The following is a 20294-nucleotide window of genomic DNA, read 5'->3' as shown; positions in this document are numbered from 1 at the left end:
TAAGGCAGGAGATTAGGATAAGGACAGCTGGCTGAACAACTGGGCCTGCCTGTCAATCTTAAGAGATGCAGGACACATGCACAGAAAATAGTTCCCAGACCGTGCACCTGGGGCCAATGAGAAAGTGCTATCTTCAATTCTTCTGGCATGAAATCAAGCCACTTTTCTTTTATTTGTTTGTTTTTTTCCCCGGTACTGGGAATCGAACTCATGACCTTGCGCTTGCCAGGCAGGCGCTGTGCCGCTGAGCTAAATCCCCAGCCTAATCAAGCCATTTTTGATAGGCTGGCCTAGAGCTGTTCACCAGCCTGAACAGTTAAGGGGTGTGAAAGGTATCTGCCATTAACCTCACAGCCATTGTGAGCTTTTTCTGTGGCCCACCTTCCCTCTCCAGAGAATACTCCTTTTCCTATATGTAATTGGCCCACATTTGCTCTGCAGAGCATACTTCTTTTCCTACCTTTAATAAATGTAAAAGTCCTGGGCCAGGCATGTAGCTTAGTGGTAAAGCACTTGCCTAGCATGCATGAGGCCCTAGGTGCAGTTCCCCAGCCCTGCTAAATAAATAAACCTTGCCACCTTTTTCACGTCTTGTCAAAATGTTTGCTGAGGACACCACCAATCTGAAAAGAATCCCGGTTATCTACAGACCCCAGAATCCAGTACTAATCTGATGACTGACTGGAATGGAACAAATAGGCCTGACATCTGTCTTCGTATTGTGTCCATCTCCTTTGCTATCCTAACCTTTGGTCCGCTTCTACTCAGCTCCACATGCAGACATGCTGATCAGCTGAGAAATGTCTGTCCAGAACTACAATACAAGGTTACTGGACCTAGATTTGCCTGGTGTCCCTTCCCTGCTTCAAGGCAAAAAACACCTACCTACCAGACTCCGCATCTGGAAACATCAGAACATAAAGGTGGGGAAGTAGGTCGTACCAGAGTTCCCGGCAGATCTATCCTCAAGAAAGAAGAAAAAGAATGTTCATCCCCTTGATTAGCCTATCTCTCTCCAACATTATTCCTATCCTGTTCTGTAACTCCTAAACTCCCTGGAATTGAGAAGTGTGTTTGAGCAGAGCTTCTGCTTCTCCATTCTTCGACCAAATTCTTTCACCAGATAAAGCTCTTATGTCCACCGTCTCCTGAGTCACTGGCTTTATCAAGCAGCAGTGGAATAGCACTTTTCCTCAGTTACAGTAACGTCTGTAATTCAGGAAAATCTTTTTTTTCTATCTAAATGTAACTCTCCTTGCAAAAAGTTATGGAGAGCAAATTTTCTTCCCAGATATTTCAAAGATCTTTTTTATTTCATGTATTTTTCTTTAGCTTAGAATGATTCACAAGAGTTCTTCATAAAGATGATGCAGCGGCTGCATTCGCTGAGTAAGCGTCTGAATTTCCTGCTGAAGACCTTCCATTCTCTATATAGAGAGAAAAAACACCTCCTGACAGTATTAGGTTGTTTATAATGACAATAAATTAGTGAATAGGTGAGAAAGGAGTATTATTAAGACTTGACAGGCCGGGGATATAGCTCAGCGGCACAGTGCCTGCCTGGCAAGCACAAGGTCCTGAGTTCGACTCCTGATACAAAGAAAAAGACTTGACATTTAAAATTTAATTTAAAAAAGAAACAGAGCTGGCGTGGTGGCACATGCCTGTAATCCCAGCACTCAGGAGCCTGAGACAGGAAGATCATTGTGGAGTTTGAGACCAGCCCGGGCTACAAAGTGAGCTCAAGGCCAGCCTGAACTGAAAAGTGAAACCCTATCTTAAAAAGACCTCCCCCTCAAAAAAGAAATAAAGAATATAAAAATTCACATTCTATTTGCAAGCTTATGATGACAGATATGTTTGAAAATAAACTAGAAATTTGGGCATGGTGGTACACACCTATAATCCCACCACTCAGGAGGCTGAGGCAGGACTGCCTTGAGCTTGAGGCCAGCCTGGGTTGCACAGCCTGAATTATACAGCAAGACCCTGTCTCAAAAAAAAAGACAAAAAGTAAACTAGATAATTCCCTACCTTAGTTTTATAATTCATTCCATTAAACCCTATTTCCCTTTTCAAAACTCTGAATATTGGTGTTTTTCAAATACTTCACTCCGGTTAAAGATGAAATATGTTCCTCTAGATCCTTGAAATCACTTTCAAAGGACACTGTCTAGGAAGGTTAGTGGGTATTTTCTTCGTAGCTTTTTATTTTAAGCCTCAACTTTTGCAATAAATTTATTTTATAACAAGTTTTAACCAGCTGTGGTGGCACACACCTGTAATCCCAGCACTCGGGAGGCTGAGGCAGGAGGATCGTTGTGAATTCAAGACCAGCCTGGGCTACAAAGTGAGCTCAACCAGCCTGAACTGCATAGCGAGACCCTGTCTCAAAAAGGAAAAAAAAAAAAAAAAAAAGAAGAAGTTTTAAAGATTCCTTAAAACTTAAAGAGAAAGGAAGTTTTTAAATTCAAATTATGGATTTTTAAAGTCATTATTTTAAAAATAATAGGTATTTCTATGTAAAGTCAAACTTCCAAAGTTGGTATACTATTCCAGTGTTCACCTTACAGTCAAATTAGAACAGATAGATTGGAATATGACTTTATTTTAATCAGCATTAAAATCGTTCAACTTTTTAGAGTAAATTGTGCATATAATGAATTGCATAATTTCTAATAGAAAGGACTATTAATACCCGCTGCTTTGGGCCAAGCCTCTTTTGCTTTAGGTGGCCTAAGAGGGAAGTATTCACATTCTCATTCTACTGCCAAAACCACTGTGAATTATCTAACAGAACTTTAAGAGTGGCTTTGCGGGCTGGGGATTTAGCTCAGTGGCAAAAGCGCCTGCCTGGCAAGCGCAAGATCATGAGTTCGGTTCTCGGCACCGGAGAAAAACCGAAACAAAAAAAAAAGGAGTGGCTTTGTTTGAGGGATCCAGCTCAGGGGCTCCTGTCGCTTGGAGATGAGATGTTTGCGTTTTGTGTTTTTTTCTGAAACATGGTCTCGCTATGCAGTTCAGGCTGGCCTCGGACTCATGGAAATTCTCTGGCCTCAGCCCTCCTGAGCGCTGGGATCACAGGTATACACCACCATACCCAGCCTATTTTTTATTTTGAGACAGGGTCTCACTAGATTGCCCAAACTGGGTCTGAACTAGTGATCCTCCTGCCTCAGCCTCTCAAACGCGCTGGGATTGCAGACGTGAGCCACCACACCCAGATTCTTAACCTTCATTCATTTTCACCTAAGAGGTAGCATTTGTGGTTTCCTCAGAACACAACAGCCTCCTTTTCCATCTTTCCTTCCGGTTCTTCACCTTGAATTCACCGAAGTGCCCTACGGGTCCGTCCTTGATCTTCCATTTAAATCCATTCCCTTGGTGGGATTTCCGTATTATGGCACTAGCACAACCCTGTAAATGCGGCCACGCGTGGCGCAGTGCCTTTCCACTCAGGGTGCCAGAATTTACAACGGTGCTCCCAGATTACATCGCGTAGAGACAGCACATTTGCCCTCTGTTAAACACACTACGATGCCAGGCGTGGTGGCGCACGCCTGTAACCCCAGCACTCGGGAGGCTGAGGCAGGAGGATCGTTGCGAGTTTGAGGCCAGCCTGGGCTACAAAGTGAGCTCAAGGCCAGCCTGCATTGCGGCGAGACCCTGTCTCAAAAAAGACCCCCAAAAACAACAAAAAAACCACTACGATGATCGGATGCCCAAGGACACACCTACTCTGGCCATAAGCCACACACGGCTGTACACTATAAACCCGAGTCACTTAAACCCGGCGCTCGTGACGGCACGTGCACAATCGTCTCCCGGGGCTCCAACCCGGCCCCGCGGCAGCGCCGGCCCGCAGCCCCGCAGGGGGGACACGGCGACGCCCCCGGCCGGGCGGCGGGTTCCCCGAGGAGACCTCAGTCACCTCGGGGAAGGCCCTGGAATCAGCCCTCCACCCCAGCCTGGCGGCGCGGGCATGAGAAGGTGGGAAGCCGCCCACCGCGTGCCGCGACTGCCCCTGCGCAGGGCCCGGGACAACCCCAGCGCCGTGACTAGACGCGACCACGAGCTCCGACACCACACCCCACCCGGGGGACGCGCCTCCCGCGCCCGCGAAGCCGTGTTCCCGCGAGATCTTCTCGTCCCGCCCCTACCGCCCCCTGATTGGCTGGAATCTCGCGGGGTCACGCCCAGCCCGCCCTTCCTGAGAGATTCGGCCGGGTCTTTCCTGCCATCGCGGCAACGTTGGATTCCTGTTCGTTTTCCTGGTTCTCGGGGACCGCGGCCCTTCTGTCCCTCGCCCCAGCGCGGCGTGAGCTCAGCAGCACGGGGTCGCTGAGCTGTTGGGAGCACGTAGGCTGGGCCGTAGGGGGAAACCGCGTCCCCGGTGCCCCGAAAGCGAGTTCTGCGCCGGAGGGTAAGGACTCCGCGCGGGGTTGCGCTGGCCCGCGGGCAAGGCAGATCAGATTTAAAATACCTAGCTAGCACGCGTGAGGCCCTGAATTTAGATCCCCAGCACCACAAAGAAAAAAGTTTAAAAATAAAGCAGGAACATTATTGTGGATCATCCAGGTGGGCCCAGGGAGATCACAGTAGAGACCTGTATTGGCCTGTGATGCTGCGACCCCTCGAAGGGCAAGACAGGGCTGAAGCCGAGGACACCTGGCTCTGACTCCAATTTGTTAGAGAAAGACTGGGCATGGTGGCGCATACTTGTAATCTCAGCACTTAGGAGGCTGAGACAGGAGGATCGCTGCAAGGTGGAGGCCAGCCTGAACTGCATAGCGAAACCCTGTCTCAAAACACAAAAATTAAATAAATACAGACTACAACTGTAGCCATTTGGCTCCTGCTGTAAATGTTAACCTAGAGATAAGATAGTTATCTGAATTGGCAACATTTACTGCTTGGAGGTCTTTTTTTTGGGAGAAGTCTTTGAACCCATGGTCCTGTTAAGTTCCTTTGTTGGAAAACGAAACAAATACAGGCTGTCTGGAGAAGCTCTCGTCTTTACTCCCACAGAGTTCTGGCTTTCCTGGATTCCCCAAAACCACTTACCTTTTTATTTAAGCCTTCACCATAACTCATTTTAGGAGGTTTGGGGCCTGATCAGTCCCCCATAGGGATTGTTTATCCAACTCATTCCAAAACTAGCCTGTTTGCCATAAATATAAAAATTTCAAATAAGAATACAAGTTTCTGGTTCACATCCTGCTTAAAATACAGTTAATTTTTTTTTTCCTTTTTGAGACAGGGTCTCCCAGTTCAGGCTGGCCTTGAGCTCACTGTGTAGCCCAGGCTGGCCTCCTCCTCGCAGTGATCCCGAGCACTGACTGGAATTACAGGTGTGAGCCACCATGTGTGGCTTAATGATTCTAATATTTGTTGAGTATCTTTCCAGCCGAGAAACCACAGTAGGCAGGCTTGTGTAGGTTGGTTCATTTTTGTTTCACTTAATCCTCATAGATTTCCTGGGACTGTCACTATTACATAGCTGGGGAAACTGAGGCTCAGAGAGCTGATATTTCAGTAAAGTCACCCACATGTGTCTGGCAAAGTGAAAATTCCAACCTGTTTGCCAGTGTACTTGCTAATCCCGTGCTTTCCCACTGTTAGCGTGCGACTCCTTTCTTATTTGCTGCATAGAGTGCTGGGATTACAGGCGTGAGCCACCACCTCTGGCCAAATACAGTTAATAATTAAAGGTAATTGGATAATTATATATTACAAGCAACAATCCAGGTTAGATCATAAATAAATTAATAGAACATGATTATTATAAAGAAAGGTTAAATGCCAAACATCATAAGAGAAAACAGATTTAAGTGAAAATTTCCAGGGAATTTTATTTATAGTGAGGCCATATTCAAGATGCTGTAGGAAACATCCATGTCATCCGGGTTCTTGGGAGCAGTGACCGGCAGAGCTTCTTTGTTCATTGTCCTTTCCCTTCTCACAGGCGGAAGCAATCTTTGATCTGTTAGCTATTTCATAAACTTGTACGATAAGCTTCAGCTGATTGATGATTTCTTTGTCTGCTGTTTTCATGTCAAATCCCAACATCTTCATAATGGTGTCTCGAAAGTCAAGGAGCTTTAAAGAACCACCACAAAAATTAAAATAGGTCATTAGTTTGGGTCACCTACTTATTATATGTAATGAAATTGGTACTAGAAATTTAGTCTTATTTTTCAAGATAAATAATATTTAATGTGCTGGGCGTGGTGGCGCACGCCTGTAATCCCAGCACTCGGGAGGCTAAGGCAGGAGGATTGTTTTGAGTTCGAGACCGGCCTGGGCTACCAAGTGAGCTCAAGGTCAGCCTGAACTGCATAGCGAGACCCTGTGTCAAAAAGACAAAAAAAATTTAATGTATTTTAAAAGTTAGTATTTTAACATAATCACTTCTTAGTACCCCTTTCCCCCAGAAATTTGGTCTTATTAAATAAACATTTCTTTATAAATCAAATATATTCTACATTCAACTTTTTTTTGTTCTGTTTTTTGAGACAGTCTTACTATGTAGTTCAGGCTGGTCTTGAACTCACTCTGTAGCCCAGGCTGGACTTGAATTCATGCGATCCTTCTGCCTCAGCCTCCTGAGTATTGGGATTATAGGTGAAGCCCAACATGCCCAGACTCAGATGTATTTTCAAGCTAGGAAACATAGTTTGTTCTCTTCATCTCTTTAAAATTTACTTCACATTTTAGTATTTTTTCTTATTTTTGCACTTTTGTTAACATTTATTTATTTATTTTGGTTACTTCTTGGTTTGTTTTTTTTAACCTATAAAGCAATTCTTTTGTTTTTTCATTCCTATTTGAAAGGCGCTCTTATTATGTTCCCCAGGCTGGCCTCCAAATTGTAGGTTTAAGTGATTCTCCTGACTCAGCCTCTCTTGCAGCTGGGGCTGCCTTTTGGGTTTCTGATTTGCTTTCTGATAATAGCATATCATAATACCTATCTCTGCATCCATCCTCCAAAAACTATAGTAGTCAAAGAAGAGAACAAAGAAAAACCACGCATAAATCATGCCTAAAGCATAACTAGAGAGTATCACAGCCTTCAATTTGCATGGGTGGGGAAGTGACTTCCTAAACCAGCAAGGCAGCCTGGCGAGTTTCCAGGGCTGGTTTCCACCAGTTTAGAACACAGACAACCTCACCCCCAGAAATAGAACAGTTCATGAATAGGGAAATACTGAGACCAAATCTGAGACCTGGTGGAAGGAAAATAAAGTGCTTAGCTTTAGTAAATGGTTCTGGGAAAACTGGATATTCACATGCAGAAGATTGACTCTAGACTCCTGTATCTCACTGTGTACTAAACTAAAATCAAAATGAATCAAAGATCTAAATGTTAAGATGGAAACATTTATTCTGCTCAAAGAAAAAATAGGCAAAACTCTTGAAGACGTAAGTGTAGGCGAGAATTTTCTGAACAGAACCCCAATGGCACAAGAAATAGTACCAAAAAGAATCAAATGGATCATATGAAAGTTAGACACTTCTGCACAGCAAAGGAAACAGCAGAGTGAAGAGAGCCTACAAGGTGGGGGAAAGAATCTTTGCCAGCTATTCCACAGGCAAAGGACTAATATCTACAATATATCAAGAACTCCAAAAGATTCGACCCTCCCCCAAATAAAAGACTCAATCAAAAAATGGGCAACTGAAATGAATAGACACTTCCCAAAAGTACAAATGGCTAATACATACTTGAAAAAATAGTCAACATTGATGACCACTAGAGAAATGCAAATTAAAAGAACACCAAGGGCCAGAGATGTAGCTCACCGGCACAGCATCTACGTCGCAGATGTGAGGCCCTGAGTTTGATTCTTGGTACAAAAAAAAAAAAAAAAAAAAAAAAACAACCAAGAACCAAAAAAACCCAGATTCTATCTCACCCAAAAAGAAAGGCCATCTCAAGAAATCAGATGATAACAAATGCTGCTAAGACTGTGGGAAAAGGAACCCTCCTATGTTGTTGGTAGGAATGTAAAGTAGTACAACCACTATGAAAATTAGTATGGAGATTCCTTAAAAAACAAAAACTAGAAATTCCCTTTAACACAGCTGTTTCCCTTCTGGGTATCTTTCCGCAGAAGGGTTAAAAGGCGTGCCCATCCATGTTCATAGTGGCACAGCTCACAGTAGCTAAATCTGGGAAGTGGCAATATGTACATCAGTGAATGGAGAAAGAATGTATTTACACGTGATGGAGTACTACTCTGCCATAAAGAAGGCCTCAGGTAAATAGATGCACTTTGAGACCACACTAAGTGAAATAAATCAGACACACAAGCTTAAATATTGCATGATTTCTCCCATAGGAGAAATCCAAATGTAAAGAGCAAAATAGGAAGGAGGGAGATCTTTTTCAAATGGGAAGAGGAACAAGAGATGACAGGAAGGGGAGGGAAAGGAATTAAAGAATGACAGCAAAAAAGGAAATAAACTTTTATAGTGGGAAGGGACAAAGAAATGGAAGAGGCCAATGAGAGGAAAAAGAATTGAGATGTGATATGTACATGCACCAGCTTCCCACGCCTTGCAAACATGAACTCATACAAATGAATACATTTTTTAAAAAGAGACTTAGAAGCACATGAGACCAGAAGTGGCCGTTCTAGAAGGCGAGGCTCCTGAGAGGAGGCTGGAAAGTAGGGATGTAGAAGGGTGGAGTATTCCTTAGAGGCTTAGGAAATTGGGAGACTTACACAAACTGGAAAATTATCACAGAATCACAAAAAGCCAGCACTAAAATAAAAACTCATTCTAGTAGAGTTCAGAGCCTGCACTCACCGCGCGGACAGAAGAGGGCAGCATTGAGTTGAGAAACCCAGTAAGCAAACCAACCTCGGGCTTCCCACAGCACAGGGCAATTGGAAGGATCTTAGGGCGTGATCGTGCTGCTGTAATCCCAGCGCTCTGGGAAGCCGAGACGAGGGGGGGCTTACAAGTTCAAGCCCAGCCAGCCTCAGCAATTTGGTGACTTTGCGACACTCCCATCTCAAAGGAAACAGCAGGCCAGGTATGTAACTCAGTTCGAGGGCCCTGGGCTCAATCCGTAGTACCATCAAATATATACTTCTTAAAAAGGATTTTTAAAGTGAACAGATAAATCACAAATTATATCCCAATAGGGTTACTGTAAGAAGAACGTAGAAGCTGTGTTCGGTGGCACAATTCCAATACTCTGGGAAGCTAAACTAGGAGGACAGCGAGTTTGAGCATGGCTTGGGCGATTTACCAATGTAGCAAGACCCTGTCTCAGTTAAAATTTTTTAAAAGGGCTAGGGAGATAGCTCATAGGGAAGGCCCTGGGTTCAATATCCAGCACCACCAAAACTTACATTTAAAAAGGCAGTATGTCTAAACTTCAAGTGATGAAAGTACTCCCCTGGAAAATAGCCATGAAGCACAGGTTTGAAACAACACCCTAACATAAAATACATGTCAGTCAGGCCAGGATTTGCAAACATGGGGGGGGCTTTCTTTTAAATCAGAAATGTAATTATTAGGTGGCTGTGGCACATACACCCATAACCCCGGCACTTGGGAGGCTGAGGCAGGAGGACTGCTGTGAGTTCAAGGCCAGTCTGAACTATAGCCAGACCCTGTTTCCAAAAAAATAGAAATGTAATTATTAAAGAATATAAATGGACAAAAAAAAAGAATATAAATGGACAAAAATGTCCAGGATGTTTAATGTATAAGAAAGATATGATACTTGAAATTAGCAAGAACTGCAGAAAATCATAACAAAAATGAAGAATGAACTACAGTGTGCTTAAAGAAGAGATTTCACTAAAAATATCGTGACACTGAAGAGAGGAATAAAAACAGCTTAGAAAGCAAACACAAAAGAGGTAGAAAAAATGCTAAGATAATGACTTTTAAACATATCTTAAAGTAATTCATTAAAGGTTTGAGCAACTAATATGGAGATTTGACATGTAATTTAACAGTTGTGTCAAGTTATCAACTAACTTAAATTTTTTTCTTAAAATACTTGCTTTAGTGTGTAGTCCTGGGTTCAATTCATAGCACTGTTACCAACCCTACGAAATTGGTACCGACACCACCAGTACTACACTGATACACATGAAAGGAAGAGAGATAAAAAGCAGCACGCTAGCTGTGGTGGTGCATACCTGTAACCCCAACACTCAGGAGACTAAGACAGGGGGATTTCCCTGAGATCAAGGCCAGCCTGAGCTACATAGTGAGTTCAAGGCCAGCCTTAACTACATAAGCAAAGCCCCATCTCAAAAAAAAAAAAAAAAGAAAAGAAAGTAAGAGAAGAAAAGTAAATGAGAGAGACAAAAGATTTGCTTTGTAAGTACAGTGAAAATCTAGGCCAGTTTAGAAGCACTATCCTATCCTAGAATGTGACACAGCAAGCAACGTACCTGCTTTGCTCTGAGCTCCCATCCTCTCCCAGGACCCTTCTCTTCTGGCTGGTCAGAAGATGTGTTCACAGACCTAAGCTAAGATAATCACACCCACCCTTAACCAGCGTGGAGTCTTCCTGGAGAAGCACTTTATCTAAACTGGGCCAACCCCAAAGCTTTCCCAGGCCTCATACTGATTCTCTCCCACTGTAGTAAATACAAAACTCCACAGCCATTGGTGGCTGTGTTCCCTGCCATACGGAGAAAAACAGCTGGCTGCCAGACCAACAAGTGGTCACACAGAAGCCAAGAAGAGGTGACGAGAAAGGCCCTGTCTGGTTCCAGGTGCCTACCCTGGAACCCAGGTCCACCTCCACCAGTAGCTTAGGATGTCTAACTTGTAATTGATGCCAGACACCAATAAATGACTCTTTTGTCTAGGTCGGTCTCAGCGGAGATAGGTGCTTGGAACTTCAACCAATCTTAATATAGATGGCACCAACACCCACCTCTCCTGGTCCCGATGCTTCAAGTGCGCTCTGAGCCGTGGCACACTCAGGAGGGCCGCCACCTATCACGTCCCGCGCGCCCTCTTTCTCTGATCCCGCCTCGTGTTCTGCAGAGGCTGCTGTAGTCTTCAAGTTGTCTGCTTTCCTAACTGCCTTCTCTTTCATCATCTCAACTTTTGTCAGTGATTTCCTGAGCTTTTCAATTGTTTTGTCCTGTGAGAGGATAAAAGGTAGATAAATAAATATGAAGGCGTGTTTGATCTCTATAAATAACAGGCAAGCATAACCATTATTTTTCCTTTTTTTAAAAAAAAATTTTGAGGAGATGGGTTGTGTTACTGTTTGGCTCCGGGCTGTCTCTCAAAATCTCACGTGTGGAAGGCTTGGTCCTAGTGTGGCAGCCTTCAGGGCTTTGGGCGGGGAGAGAACTGCATCAGGAGAGCGCTGACCTCGTGAATGGATTAATTCACTTATGGATGCACAGCTCGGGAACTGTTGGAGCAGTGGAAACTTTAAGAGGCGGTGTGCTTGGAGGAAGGAAGTCCTGGAGGGCACCTGTTGTCCAGACTGCACTCTTTCTCTCTCTGCTTCTAGCCGGTGTGAGGAGAGCTGCTTGCTCCTCCATGTGCTCCCACAGTAACGTTCTGCCTCAGCACAGGCCCCAAAACAAGGAAGCCGGCTGACCAGGATCGCACATCCACACTGACAGACAGAATCACTTTCCTCTAAGTTGATCATCTCCGGGATTTTGTACAGGGATGGAAAACTAATATATATGGGGAGGAAAAAAATTCCACAATTTCTGAATGAAGAGGATGTTTATCATCATGCTCATTAATAACCAACATTCAAGTACAAAAATAAAGAAAATAACTAGTGGCACATATAAGAGAAATATTGCTGATCAACTGGTGTATCAATCAGTCAATTTAGTGCATGTTTTGCTTAAGGCACAATTTACTTTTTTTAAGGCACAATTTACTTTTTTTTTTTTTTTGTCTTTTTGAGACAGGATCTCCCTATGCAGTTCAGGCTGGCCTTGAGCTCACTTTGTAGCCCAGGCTGGTCTCAAACTCACAGTGATCCTCCTGCCTCAGCCTCCCTAGTGCTGGTATTACAGGCATGTGCCACCACACCCAGCACAATTTGCTTTTGAAATAGTATAACTGAAGCTAGAAAATCCAAAGAAGAGAAAAAATAAGATGAAAAACTTTGACGTATTATCTAGGTAAGAGATTACATTTATTCCAAGAGATGGAGGGAGATGAAAGGAAGGGGAAGGGATGGGGAATAAAAAGAATTAAGATGTGAATCAGGGATGTAGCTCAGTGGCATAACCGCCTGCCTGGCAAGCACAAGGTCCTGAGTGCAAATCCTGGTACCAAAAAAAAAAAAGAATGAAGATGTGTTATGTGCATGTACCAATTCCCAAAGATGGATGCAATCATGACATACTACAAGCATGGACTAATAGAAATTTTAAAAATTAAAGAGAGACCACACTTACTAGTCTTATACTAAAACAAAAATCAAGGGATTGATAGCCATAATATTTCAAATAGCAGTTTACCTTTGAGAAATAGGAGGATAAATGTGGGCTTTGAGGAGACTGGTAATTGTCTTTTTCTTAAAACAATGGGTTCACAGGTTTCCCTATTTTATTATTCTATGGGCTTTAATAGTATATATTCTTCTGTATGTGTGTAAAATAATTTTAATATTAGGGTTGTTTTTTGTTTTTTTGGTTTTTTTTTTTTTTTGGCAAAATTCAGTGAGAGCCAGGCAGCTAAAATAGGAATGGACCAAAGTTTAAGTGAATTTTTAAATTTTTTGTGTCTTTTTGAGACAGAGTCTCACTACGTAGTTCAGGCTGGCCTTGAACTCACTTTGTAGCCCAGGTTGGCCTCAAACTTGCAACAATCCTCCTGCCTCAGCCTCCTGAGTGCTGGGATTACAGGCATGCACCACCACGCCCGGCCTTAAGTGAATTTTTGAAAGCCCCACTTCCTTTACTTACTTTCAGGGTGTTGACTCTTGACAGTTGAGTTTTCATAGTTTTATTTGACAGTTTCAAATCACTAAGCTGTTTCTGAAGTTTCTGGATTTTGTCCTCCAATCTTAATGTTGTAGCAAGCTGAAAATTTTGCTGAATATTCAATAACATATCTAATTGTTTGAACTTGTGCTTATCTGTCAGGGAATTCCATGTTGTGGAGTTCTCCTTTGCAGAAATTAACTATCAGAATAAAGAACTGTGCTTTAAAGTGTTATTCTGTATTAGCAAAATAGCACCTCTACTCTAGAGTTAAAACTGTAGGCTTAACAATACTCAAATAAGTAAAATACACTTTCACCATATGTGTACTGTATTAGTGAAAATAGCAGGAAGATAAAATGTAACAATAAAAGTGATGGCAGTATACCAAGGGTACAGTTACATAGATAATTGTGTAAGTACTAAGTAGTAACATAGATTAGTTCATCCTTTCTAGGAATATATTACAAGGAAATAATAAAATATTGAATAAAGATTATATATATATGCTTCTGGGGATTGAACCAACATGCTTTGCACTGAACTGCATCTCTAACCTTTTTAATTTTTTATTTTGAAACAGGATCTCACTAAATTGCTAAATTGTCCAAGCTGGGCTTGAACATTTAATCCACCTGCCTCAGCCTCCCGGAGTGCTGGGATTGATTATATGCATGCATTACCATACCGGCACACAGATATTCTTTACAACACTATTGGTGACAAAAAAAGCAATGAAGCTGGGTGTGATGGTGCATGCCTGTAATTCCAGTACTCAGGATGTGGAGGCAAGAGGATTGCTATGAGCTCGAGGCCAGCCTGGGCTATATAAGCAAGTTCAAATCCAGCCTGCATTCATGGTGAGACCCTGTCTCAAAAAAACAAAAAATAAACAAATTTTAAAAAGCAATGAAGCCAGGCATGGTGGTGTGTGCCTGTAATACCAGCACTCGGGAGGCTGAGGCAAGAGGATTACTGGGAGTTCGAGACCAGCCTGGGCTACAAAATGAGCTCAAGGCCAGCCTGAACTGCATAGCGAGACCCTGTCTCAAAAAAGTAAAATAAAATAAAATAAATAAATAAAAAGCAATGAAAATATCAAAAAAGAACAATTCAACTATATAATCATAAAATATACATTCCTTAGAAATTATCTCAAAAATATTGACCCAGAGAAAGTAGGAATGGTATAGCTAAATGAAAGGAGCAGATTAGGAAAAACTCTGCCTATCTCAATTATGTTAAAATATGCACAGCTTGTAGTCAGAAGGAAATGTTTCCATATGACAACGCTGGTTATCTCAAAGTGGTAGGGCTACTGATGTTTTTTAATGATATTCTTTCCATTATTCTGTGCTTTATAAATCTTTAGTAACCACTTGAGTTTAATTGTATTATAAGAAAGTTATTTTAAGTGTTATAACAAAAATATTATGACATATTTTAATACATTAAAAGATATAAATCAAGTAATATATTAAGGGACAAGAGTAATAACATCTTTTTTCTTTTTTATATACAAGTTGATATCTTCTTTCTAAAGAAGAGTGCTGAGAGAATAGAAGATAATGGAGTCACATCTAATCTCTGTATAAAAATAAAATCTAAACCCAATTATCAGGTATCAAGATTCACAAAAAGTCCTTAGCATTTATACAAGGAATTAAAGAAAGGTTATCTCTCCAAGGCATCACTTCTTAGGAAGTTACTGGACAATGTCTCCCAGTAAAGTAAGAAATGAAATTTTAAAAAAGAAGAAGATAAGATTCAGGAAACAGTGATTCCTAAGGAGGAAAGTGGAGAAGAAAAGAAACAGGATCACACCCTTGCCCAGACCCACAGAACAAGCTCAGACTGAAGCAAGAAAATGAAAAATTTTGGGAGAGAAAAAAAGAGAGTTTTAATGCTGGGCGTGGTAATCCCAGCACTGGGGAGGCTGAGACAAGAGGATCGCTGGGAGTTCAAGACCAGCCTGGGCTACAAAGTGAGCTCAAGGCCAGCCTGAACTGCATAGCTAATACCACTATATTGGGAAAATGGAAGGGGTGGGTGGGAAGGTGGTATGAGAGGGAACTTTATTGGGAAATCAACAGATATTGTCTAAAATAGGTAATTCAAGGTAGAGCAGTATAAACAAATTAGAGAAATGGAAGTTATTACCAGAAACAACAGCTAAAAGAGTTAGAAATATACATCATCTTCCCTTAAACTGCACGTAGTGGCAGATGGAGAATCAGTCCCATAGAATACATTCAAATGAGAGAGCAAAAATAGGAGAAGCTAATGACTGTCCACTATGAATTCAGTTATTCAATGTGACTTTATACCTGTGCAAATGGCAGTTCATGAATATCATTTACTGTTTACTCAGCTTTGTAATGATAGGATTCCAGACAAAATAACACTTTTTGGTTTCTCAATATTTCAAATATAGCCTTACTGGATATTTATTTATTTATTTATTTATTTATTTATTTATTTATTTACTGTGTCTTGCTGTGTATCCCAGGCTGGCCTTGAATTTACGTGATCCTTCTGCCTCAGCCTCCCAAGTGCTACGATTACAGGTGTGAGCCACCACACCCAGATGGATTCATTTATTAAATCTATTAGTTGTCTTTACCAGAAATCATTGTTATTCCAGATCTAACTCTATACTGTTATTTTGATTTCTGTGACATCATTTATTTCTTTTAGTTTTTTTAAAGACATGGTCTTGCTTCATTTAAGCAAGCTGGCCTTGAACTCACTATGTAGCCCAAACTGGCCCTGAGCTTGCGGCGATCCACCTGCCTCAGTCTCCTGAGTGCTAGAATTACAGTAGTGTGTCATGCCTGGCTTGATCTTTCTGTGTGTGTATGTGTGTGTGTGTGTGTTGGGGATGGAACTTAAGGACCCATGCATGCTAAGTACATACTCTACCACCACATGAGTTGCATACCAGCCCCTAGATTTCCAATTTATTATTACCAAATTACACAATATTTTTTAGAATTATTTTCATCTTTTCCATATGTACGCATTCATTTTACCTGTTCCTTCTTCGTAATTTATTGTAATTTTACTTTCTTTCCTTTTTAACTAGGCTGCCTGGCTGTCTATTTTTCTTTTCCAAAGAACATTTCACTCTGATTTTAATTTACATATAACAAATATATAGTGTAAACATAACATTTATGTGTGCTGGGAAGCCAGATAGTTCATGTGACTCATTTTACTGCGATATTCGCTTTATTCCAGCCGTCTGGAAGCAAGCCAGCAACATCTGTAAAGGTTACTGAGATTAAAATGGCAGAGGAAGAGTTGGGAAGATCATTATTGTGTTCTTTGAATCTTTTAATGTGACCTAAGGGAATGTGGAAAGTATGTGTTATTTTTATATCCTTAAGTTGTAATAAAGCATTTAAATGTCGTGTGTATGGAAATGAATCATTATGATTCACATACTCAGGAGCACAGGTAGAAACTTGGCTTCTCTCAATTCTATTGGGTGCATTTTTTGCTCCATTTCATTGAGTGCTTGGCATTTTTGAAAATGAAGTGCTCAGTAACTATGGGACTGGGGCTACGGGCTTAGCTCATTGGTAGAGCACTTGGTGAACATGTGTGAGGCCTTTAGTTTCCATCCCCCATTGCAATAAAAATATTTATACTATCATATAAATCTGAATGAAGCCAGGCGTGGTGGCCCACACCTGTAATCCCAGCACTCGGGAGGCTGAGGCAAGACAATCACTGCAAGTTCGAGACCAGCCTGGGCTACAAAGTGAGCTCAAGGCCAGCCTGAACCGCATAGTGACACCCTGTCTCAAAAAAAAAAAAAAAAAAAAAAAAAAAAAAAGACAAAAAAGAAATCTGAATGAATGTGCCCAAGGATTGAGCCCCTGGTGAGGGAAATGTGATTAAACTCTGAGCCACAGCAGTTATAGAAACGGGGCAACACAGGTTGGAGTATTGTAAGTAATTCAGGGAACAGCTTGTGAAGTAGAAGGAATTTCTTGAAAATAAATTGTATTGCAAACTGTTCATTTATATCCAGAGTGCCATTTTCCTGACAGATGTAGGGAAACAGAAAACAGATACCCGTGATATGCACCTGTCACAGTGCCTGAAATTTCAGCACTAGTCATTCCTCTGAATTCCTTTCAGTCTGATCTTCTAAAAGTGCACTAAGATATGTAACAACAGGTGTCCTCATAACAACATCAAATATGGCCACTAATAGCTAAAAGGAACCATGGAAAGACAAGAGGCTTTTTTTTTTTGAGACAAGGTCTCACTGTTTAATTCAGGCTAAACTTGAACTCGCTATGTACCCCAGGCTGGCTTTGAACTCAAAGCGATCCTTGTGCCTCAGCCTACTGAGTGCTATGATTACATATCGTGCACTGATATGCTCAACTATGCTTTTCTTAATAATGGCAAAAGGGGAGCTGAGCATGGTGGTGCACACCTATAATCCCAGCACTCTGGGAGGCTGAGGCAAGAGGATTTCAAGTTTGCTCCCAACCTGTGTCACACAGCAAGTTCAAAGCCAGCCTGGAACATAGCAAGATCCAGTCTCAAAAAACCAAGAAGTAGAGGTGGTGGTAGTGGTGGTGGTGGTAGAGGAAGAAGCAAAGGAGGAGGGTACTGCTACAAATGCGTAAAACTTCTGATTTTATTAAAAAGTCTGTTCTCAGCTGGGCATTGAGCTGCACACCTGTAATCCCAGCACTCAGGAGGCTGAAGCAGGAGGAGCACTGAGTTCAAGGCCAGCCTGGACTACACAGTGAGAACCTTTCTTTAAAAAAAAAGAGAAAGAAAGAAAAGTATTAGTAGTATGAGCACTTTAAATATTAGATACAGGCAACATATTTAGTAAAATAAAAATGACTATTTTCACTGTTGAAGAAATGCCTATATTTCAGGAAATTCTTACTTTCTTCCTGTCCAACTCTAATTTCCCTTGAAGAGAGTCATCGATAGCAGTGTTTCCTTCCAGACATGTCGGGAGTGTGTTTTGTTCCCTGTAATTCTTTCCGGTGTGGGGCGGTTCTGGAGCAGCCTCTTCACACATCTGATACAGTTGCTCCAGCCGCTTAGTGAGCTTCTGAATTTTCTGCTCAAGGCTTTCAGTTTTCTGTAGGAAAAGATATATTTAAAGAACTTCCATGCCAGGCACAGTGGCACACACCTTCCATGCCAGGCACAGTGGCACACACCTGTAATCCCAGCACTCGGGAGGCCGAGGCAGGAGGATCGTTGAGAGTTCAAGACCAGCCTGGGCTACAAAGTGAACTCAAGGCCAGCCTGAACTGCATAACGAGACATTGTCTCAAAAAAAAAAAAAAAAAGGCATTAACACTGTAGTTTCAATCATCATTTGAATTTTAGAATGAGAAACCACAAAACTTCATTACATGATTTGTTTTGTCTTGTTTTTGTCTTTTTAAGACTTTGTAGTTGAGGCTGGTCTTGAACTCACAGCAATCCTCCTGCCTTAGCCTCCCAAGTGCTGGGATTACAGGTGTGCACCACCATGCCCAGCTTATTACAATGATTTGGGTACAAAGAAATGTATTCACCTACAGCTGATGATTCAGTCACTTATTGGACTTAACCAGTGAATTCAAACAATTTATCTAGTAATTTTATTTGTGTGTATGTTTGTGGTTGTGGTGGTGCTGTGAATTGAACCCTGGGCCTTGTGCATGCTAAGCACATACTCTAAACTGAGCTATACCCCCAGCCCTGGCAATTACTGCACTGACGGAACTGACCAGTGTTGGGTCATTGCGAAAATATCTTCACCATAGCACTATTTCAAAGTTAATGTTTATGGAACTTATGCTGAAGTGTGTGAAGCATTTATCATTTCTGTAAGGTAGGAACTACTCCCCTGCACCCCATTTTACAAATGAAACCAAGGCAGAGGGGACAAGTAAACACCTCCCCCAGCCATGAGCACACAGCTGGCAAACGGCAGAGCTGGGATTTACAGCAGGGCTCTGCTCTTATTATCACGCCAAGCTGCCTCCTGTGCTGTAAAGACAGCCTACCATCTTCTTTCTCTGCAGTACTAACACAAAATCAAAATTGCAATGCAGGGGCTGGGGATTTAGCTCTGGCACAGCGCCTGCGTGGCAAGCATGACGTTATGAGTTTGATTCCCGGTACCGGAAACCTCCCCCGCCCCCGCAAAAAATTGCAATGCAGAGCCATGCTTCACTAAATTGGCTAATGTGAAACTCTGCATCTCGAAAGAATCAAATTGGAAAGGGTAACTTTTTCTGTCAATACAGACATTCCTCGTTTAAAAACAGTTCTGTTCTTGCCACTAGGTCATTAAATGAGGAACTGTATATAGCTTGTGTGTTACAATATTGAGAAAAAAGAAATGGTCAAAGGAAACTCCGACCTGATGACTTGGGTCTTATTTGCATGACTGTTACATGCAATACTGTGACGTGTAAGAGAACATAAAACTACAGTATTGTACAGTACAATCAGCAAAAATTATAGTACTGTATAAATAAGGTAGGCTGGACAAAAAAGGCCTGGGGGCTGTATAAACAAGATGTACAGAACTGTACAAAGAAAAAAGACTGGTTGCAAGTCCAAACAGTGACCCTTGGTCATAAGTCCTAATGGTTGTTAGGCAGGTAGGTCGTTAAAATTAGGAATATCTGTGCACTTACAGATTTCCATGATTGTTCCTTTGCACCCATTTCCTGAATCCTCTCCTTCACAGCGTCCTCTGTGGCCGGGATGGGGCCGCCGCTGTCGCTCAGAAGGGCAGCCAGCTGACTGAGGAGATCCTGGTACTGGGACCGTGCAGTTTTAATTTCTCGGCTGTATGAATATGGAGGTCCGCGTAACTCAGATGTTGGTTTTTCCTCGTGGAACAAATCTTGTAGAGATTTATCCCAAATTTTCTGCCCATCATTTGGCCCTTCAGTATGAATAATGTCTCTCTCAAAGTTTTTGGCCAGGAGTGCTTTGTCCTTATCCTAAATATGGCAAAACACAGGTTAAATGTCCCGTTGACATGTAATACAGAGATAGCTACTTCTGTCCCTTTGAACTATAAATACAGTTACAGCACAAAAGTTCAGGAGAAAAGATCCTTGTAGGAAGAAAGAAGTAAAGAGTCACAGGGAAAGAAAAAGACATTACTCAAAAGGTCAAATGAGAACAACAAAAGGTAGAAATTCAGTTTCCAGAAGCAGCTACCCAGAAAGCCTTAGTTGATGAGGCTAAAAAAAAATAAATGAAAGTCATTTTATAACTCCTAATGAGAGAACCGAGTCAGGTAGGATCCCCGATGAATGCGAGGACCACACAGTGAGAAGCTGCCAGGGA

General features: G+C 42.0%; 2 protein-coding genes across 7 annotated transcripts in view; one reads left to right on the top strand and one right to left on the bottom strand.

The window, feature by feature from the left end:
* The first annotated feature begins 3718 nt into the window (after positions 1-3718).
* Positions 3719-19769, top strand: LOC102018274 (Wilms tumor protein 1-interacting protein-like). The gene is made up of 2 exons (XM_013521879.1): positions 3719-4423; positions 19684-19769. The coding sequence occupies exon 1, from the start codon at positions 3719-3721 to the stop codon at positions 4343-4345; it is 627 nt and encodes a 208-aa protein (XP_013377333.1). The 3' UTR covers positions 4346-4423; positions 19684-19769.
* LOC102003327 overlaps positions 5827-20294 on the bottom strand; it is a 62395-nt gene continuing 47927 nt past the window's right edge. For 5 of the 6 annotated variants that reach the window (XM_013522018.1, XM_005399133.1, XM_013522017.1 and 2 more), the window contains 5 exons: positions 19631-19942; positions 17872-18072; positions 12933-13151; positions 10916-11128; positions 5827-6099 (listed from right to left, as the gene is read on the bottom strand). In XM_013522018.1, the coding sequence (XP_013377472.1) occupies positions 5899-6099; positions 10916-11128; positions 12933-13151; positions 17872-18072; positions 19631-19942 (1146 nt within the window). In that variant the 3' untranslated portion in view covers positions 5827-5898. The remainder of the gene's footprint in view (positions 6100-10915; positions 11129-12932; positions 13152-17871; positions 18073-19630; positions 19943-20294) is intronic. The other variant, XM_005399135.1, reaches the window with a different exon arrangement.

The sequence above is a fragment of the Chinchilla lanigera genome, unplaced genomic scaffold (assembly GCF_000276665.1).
Source record: "Chinchilla lanigera isolate Chin_1 unplaced genomic scaffold, ChiLan1.0 scaffold00065, whole genome shotgun sequence".
NCBI lineage: Eukaryota > Metazoa > Chordata > Mammalia > Rodentia > Chinchillidae > Chinchilla > Chinchilla lanigera.
The sequence above is the reverse complement of the archived record's forward strand: the minus strand, read 5'-3'. Positions and strand labels throughout refer to the sequence as shown.

Bases quoted from the DNA above. Each gene is read 5' to 3' on its own strand.
- LOC102018274 (XM_013521879.1), top strand. From the start codon at position 3,719: ATGCCCAAGGACACACCTACTCTGGCCATAAGCCACACACGGCTGTAC.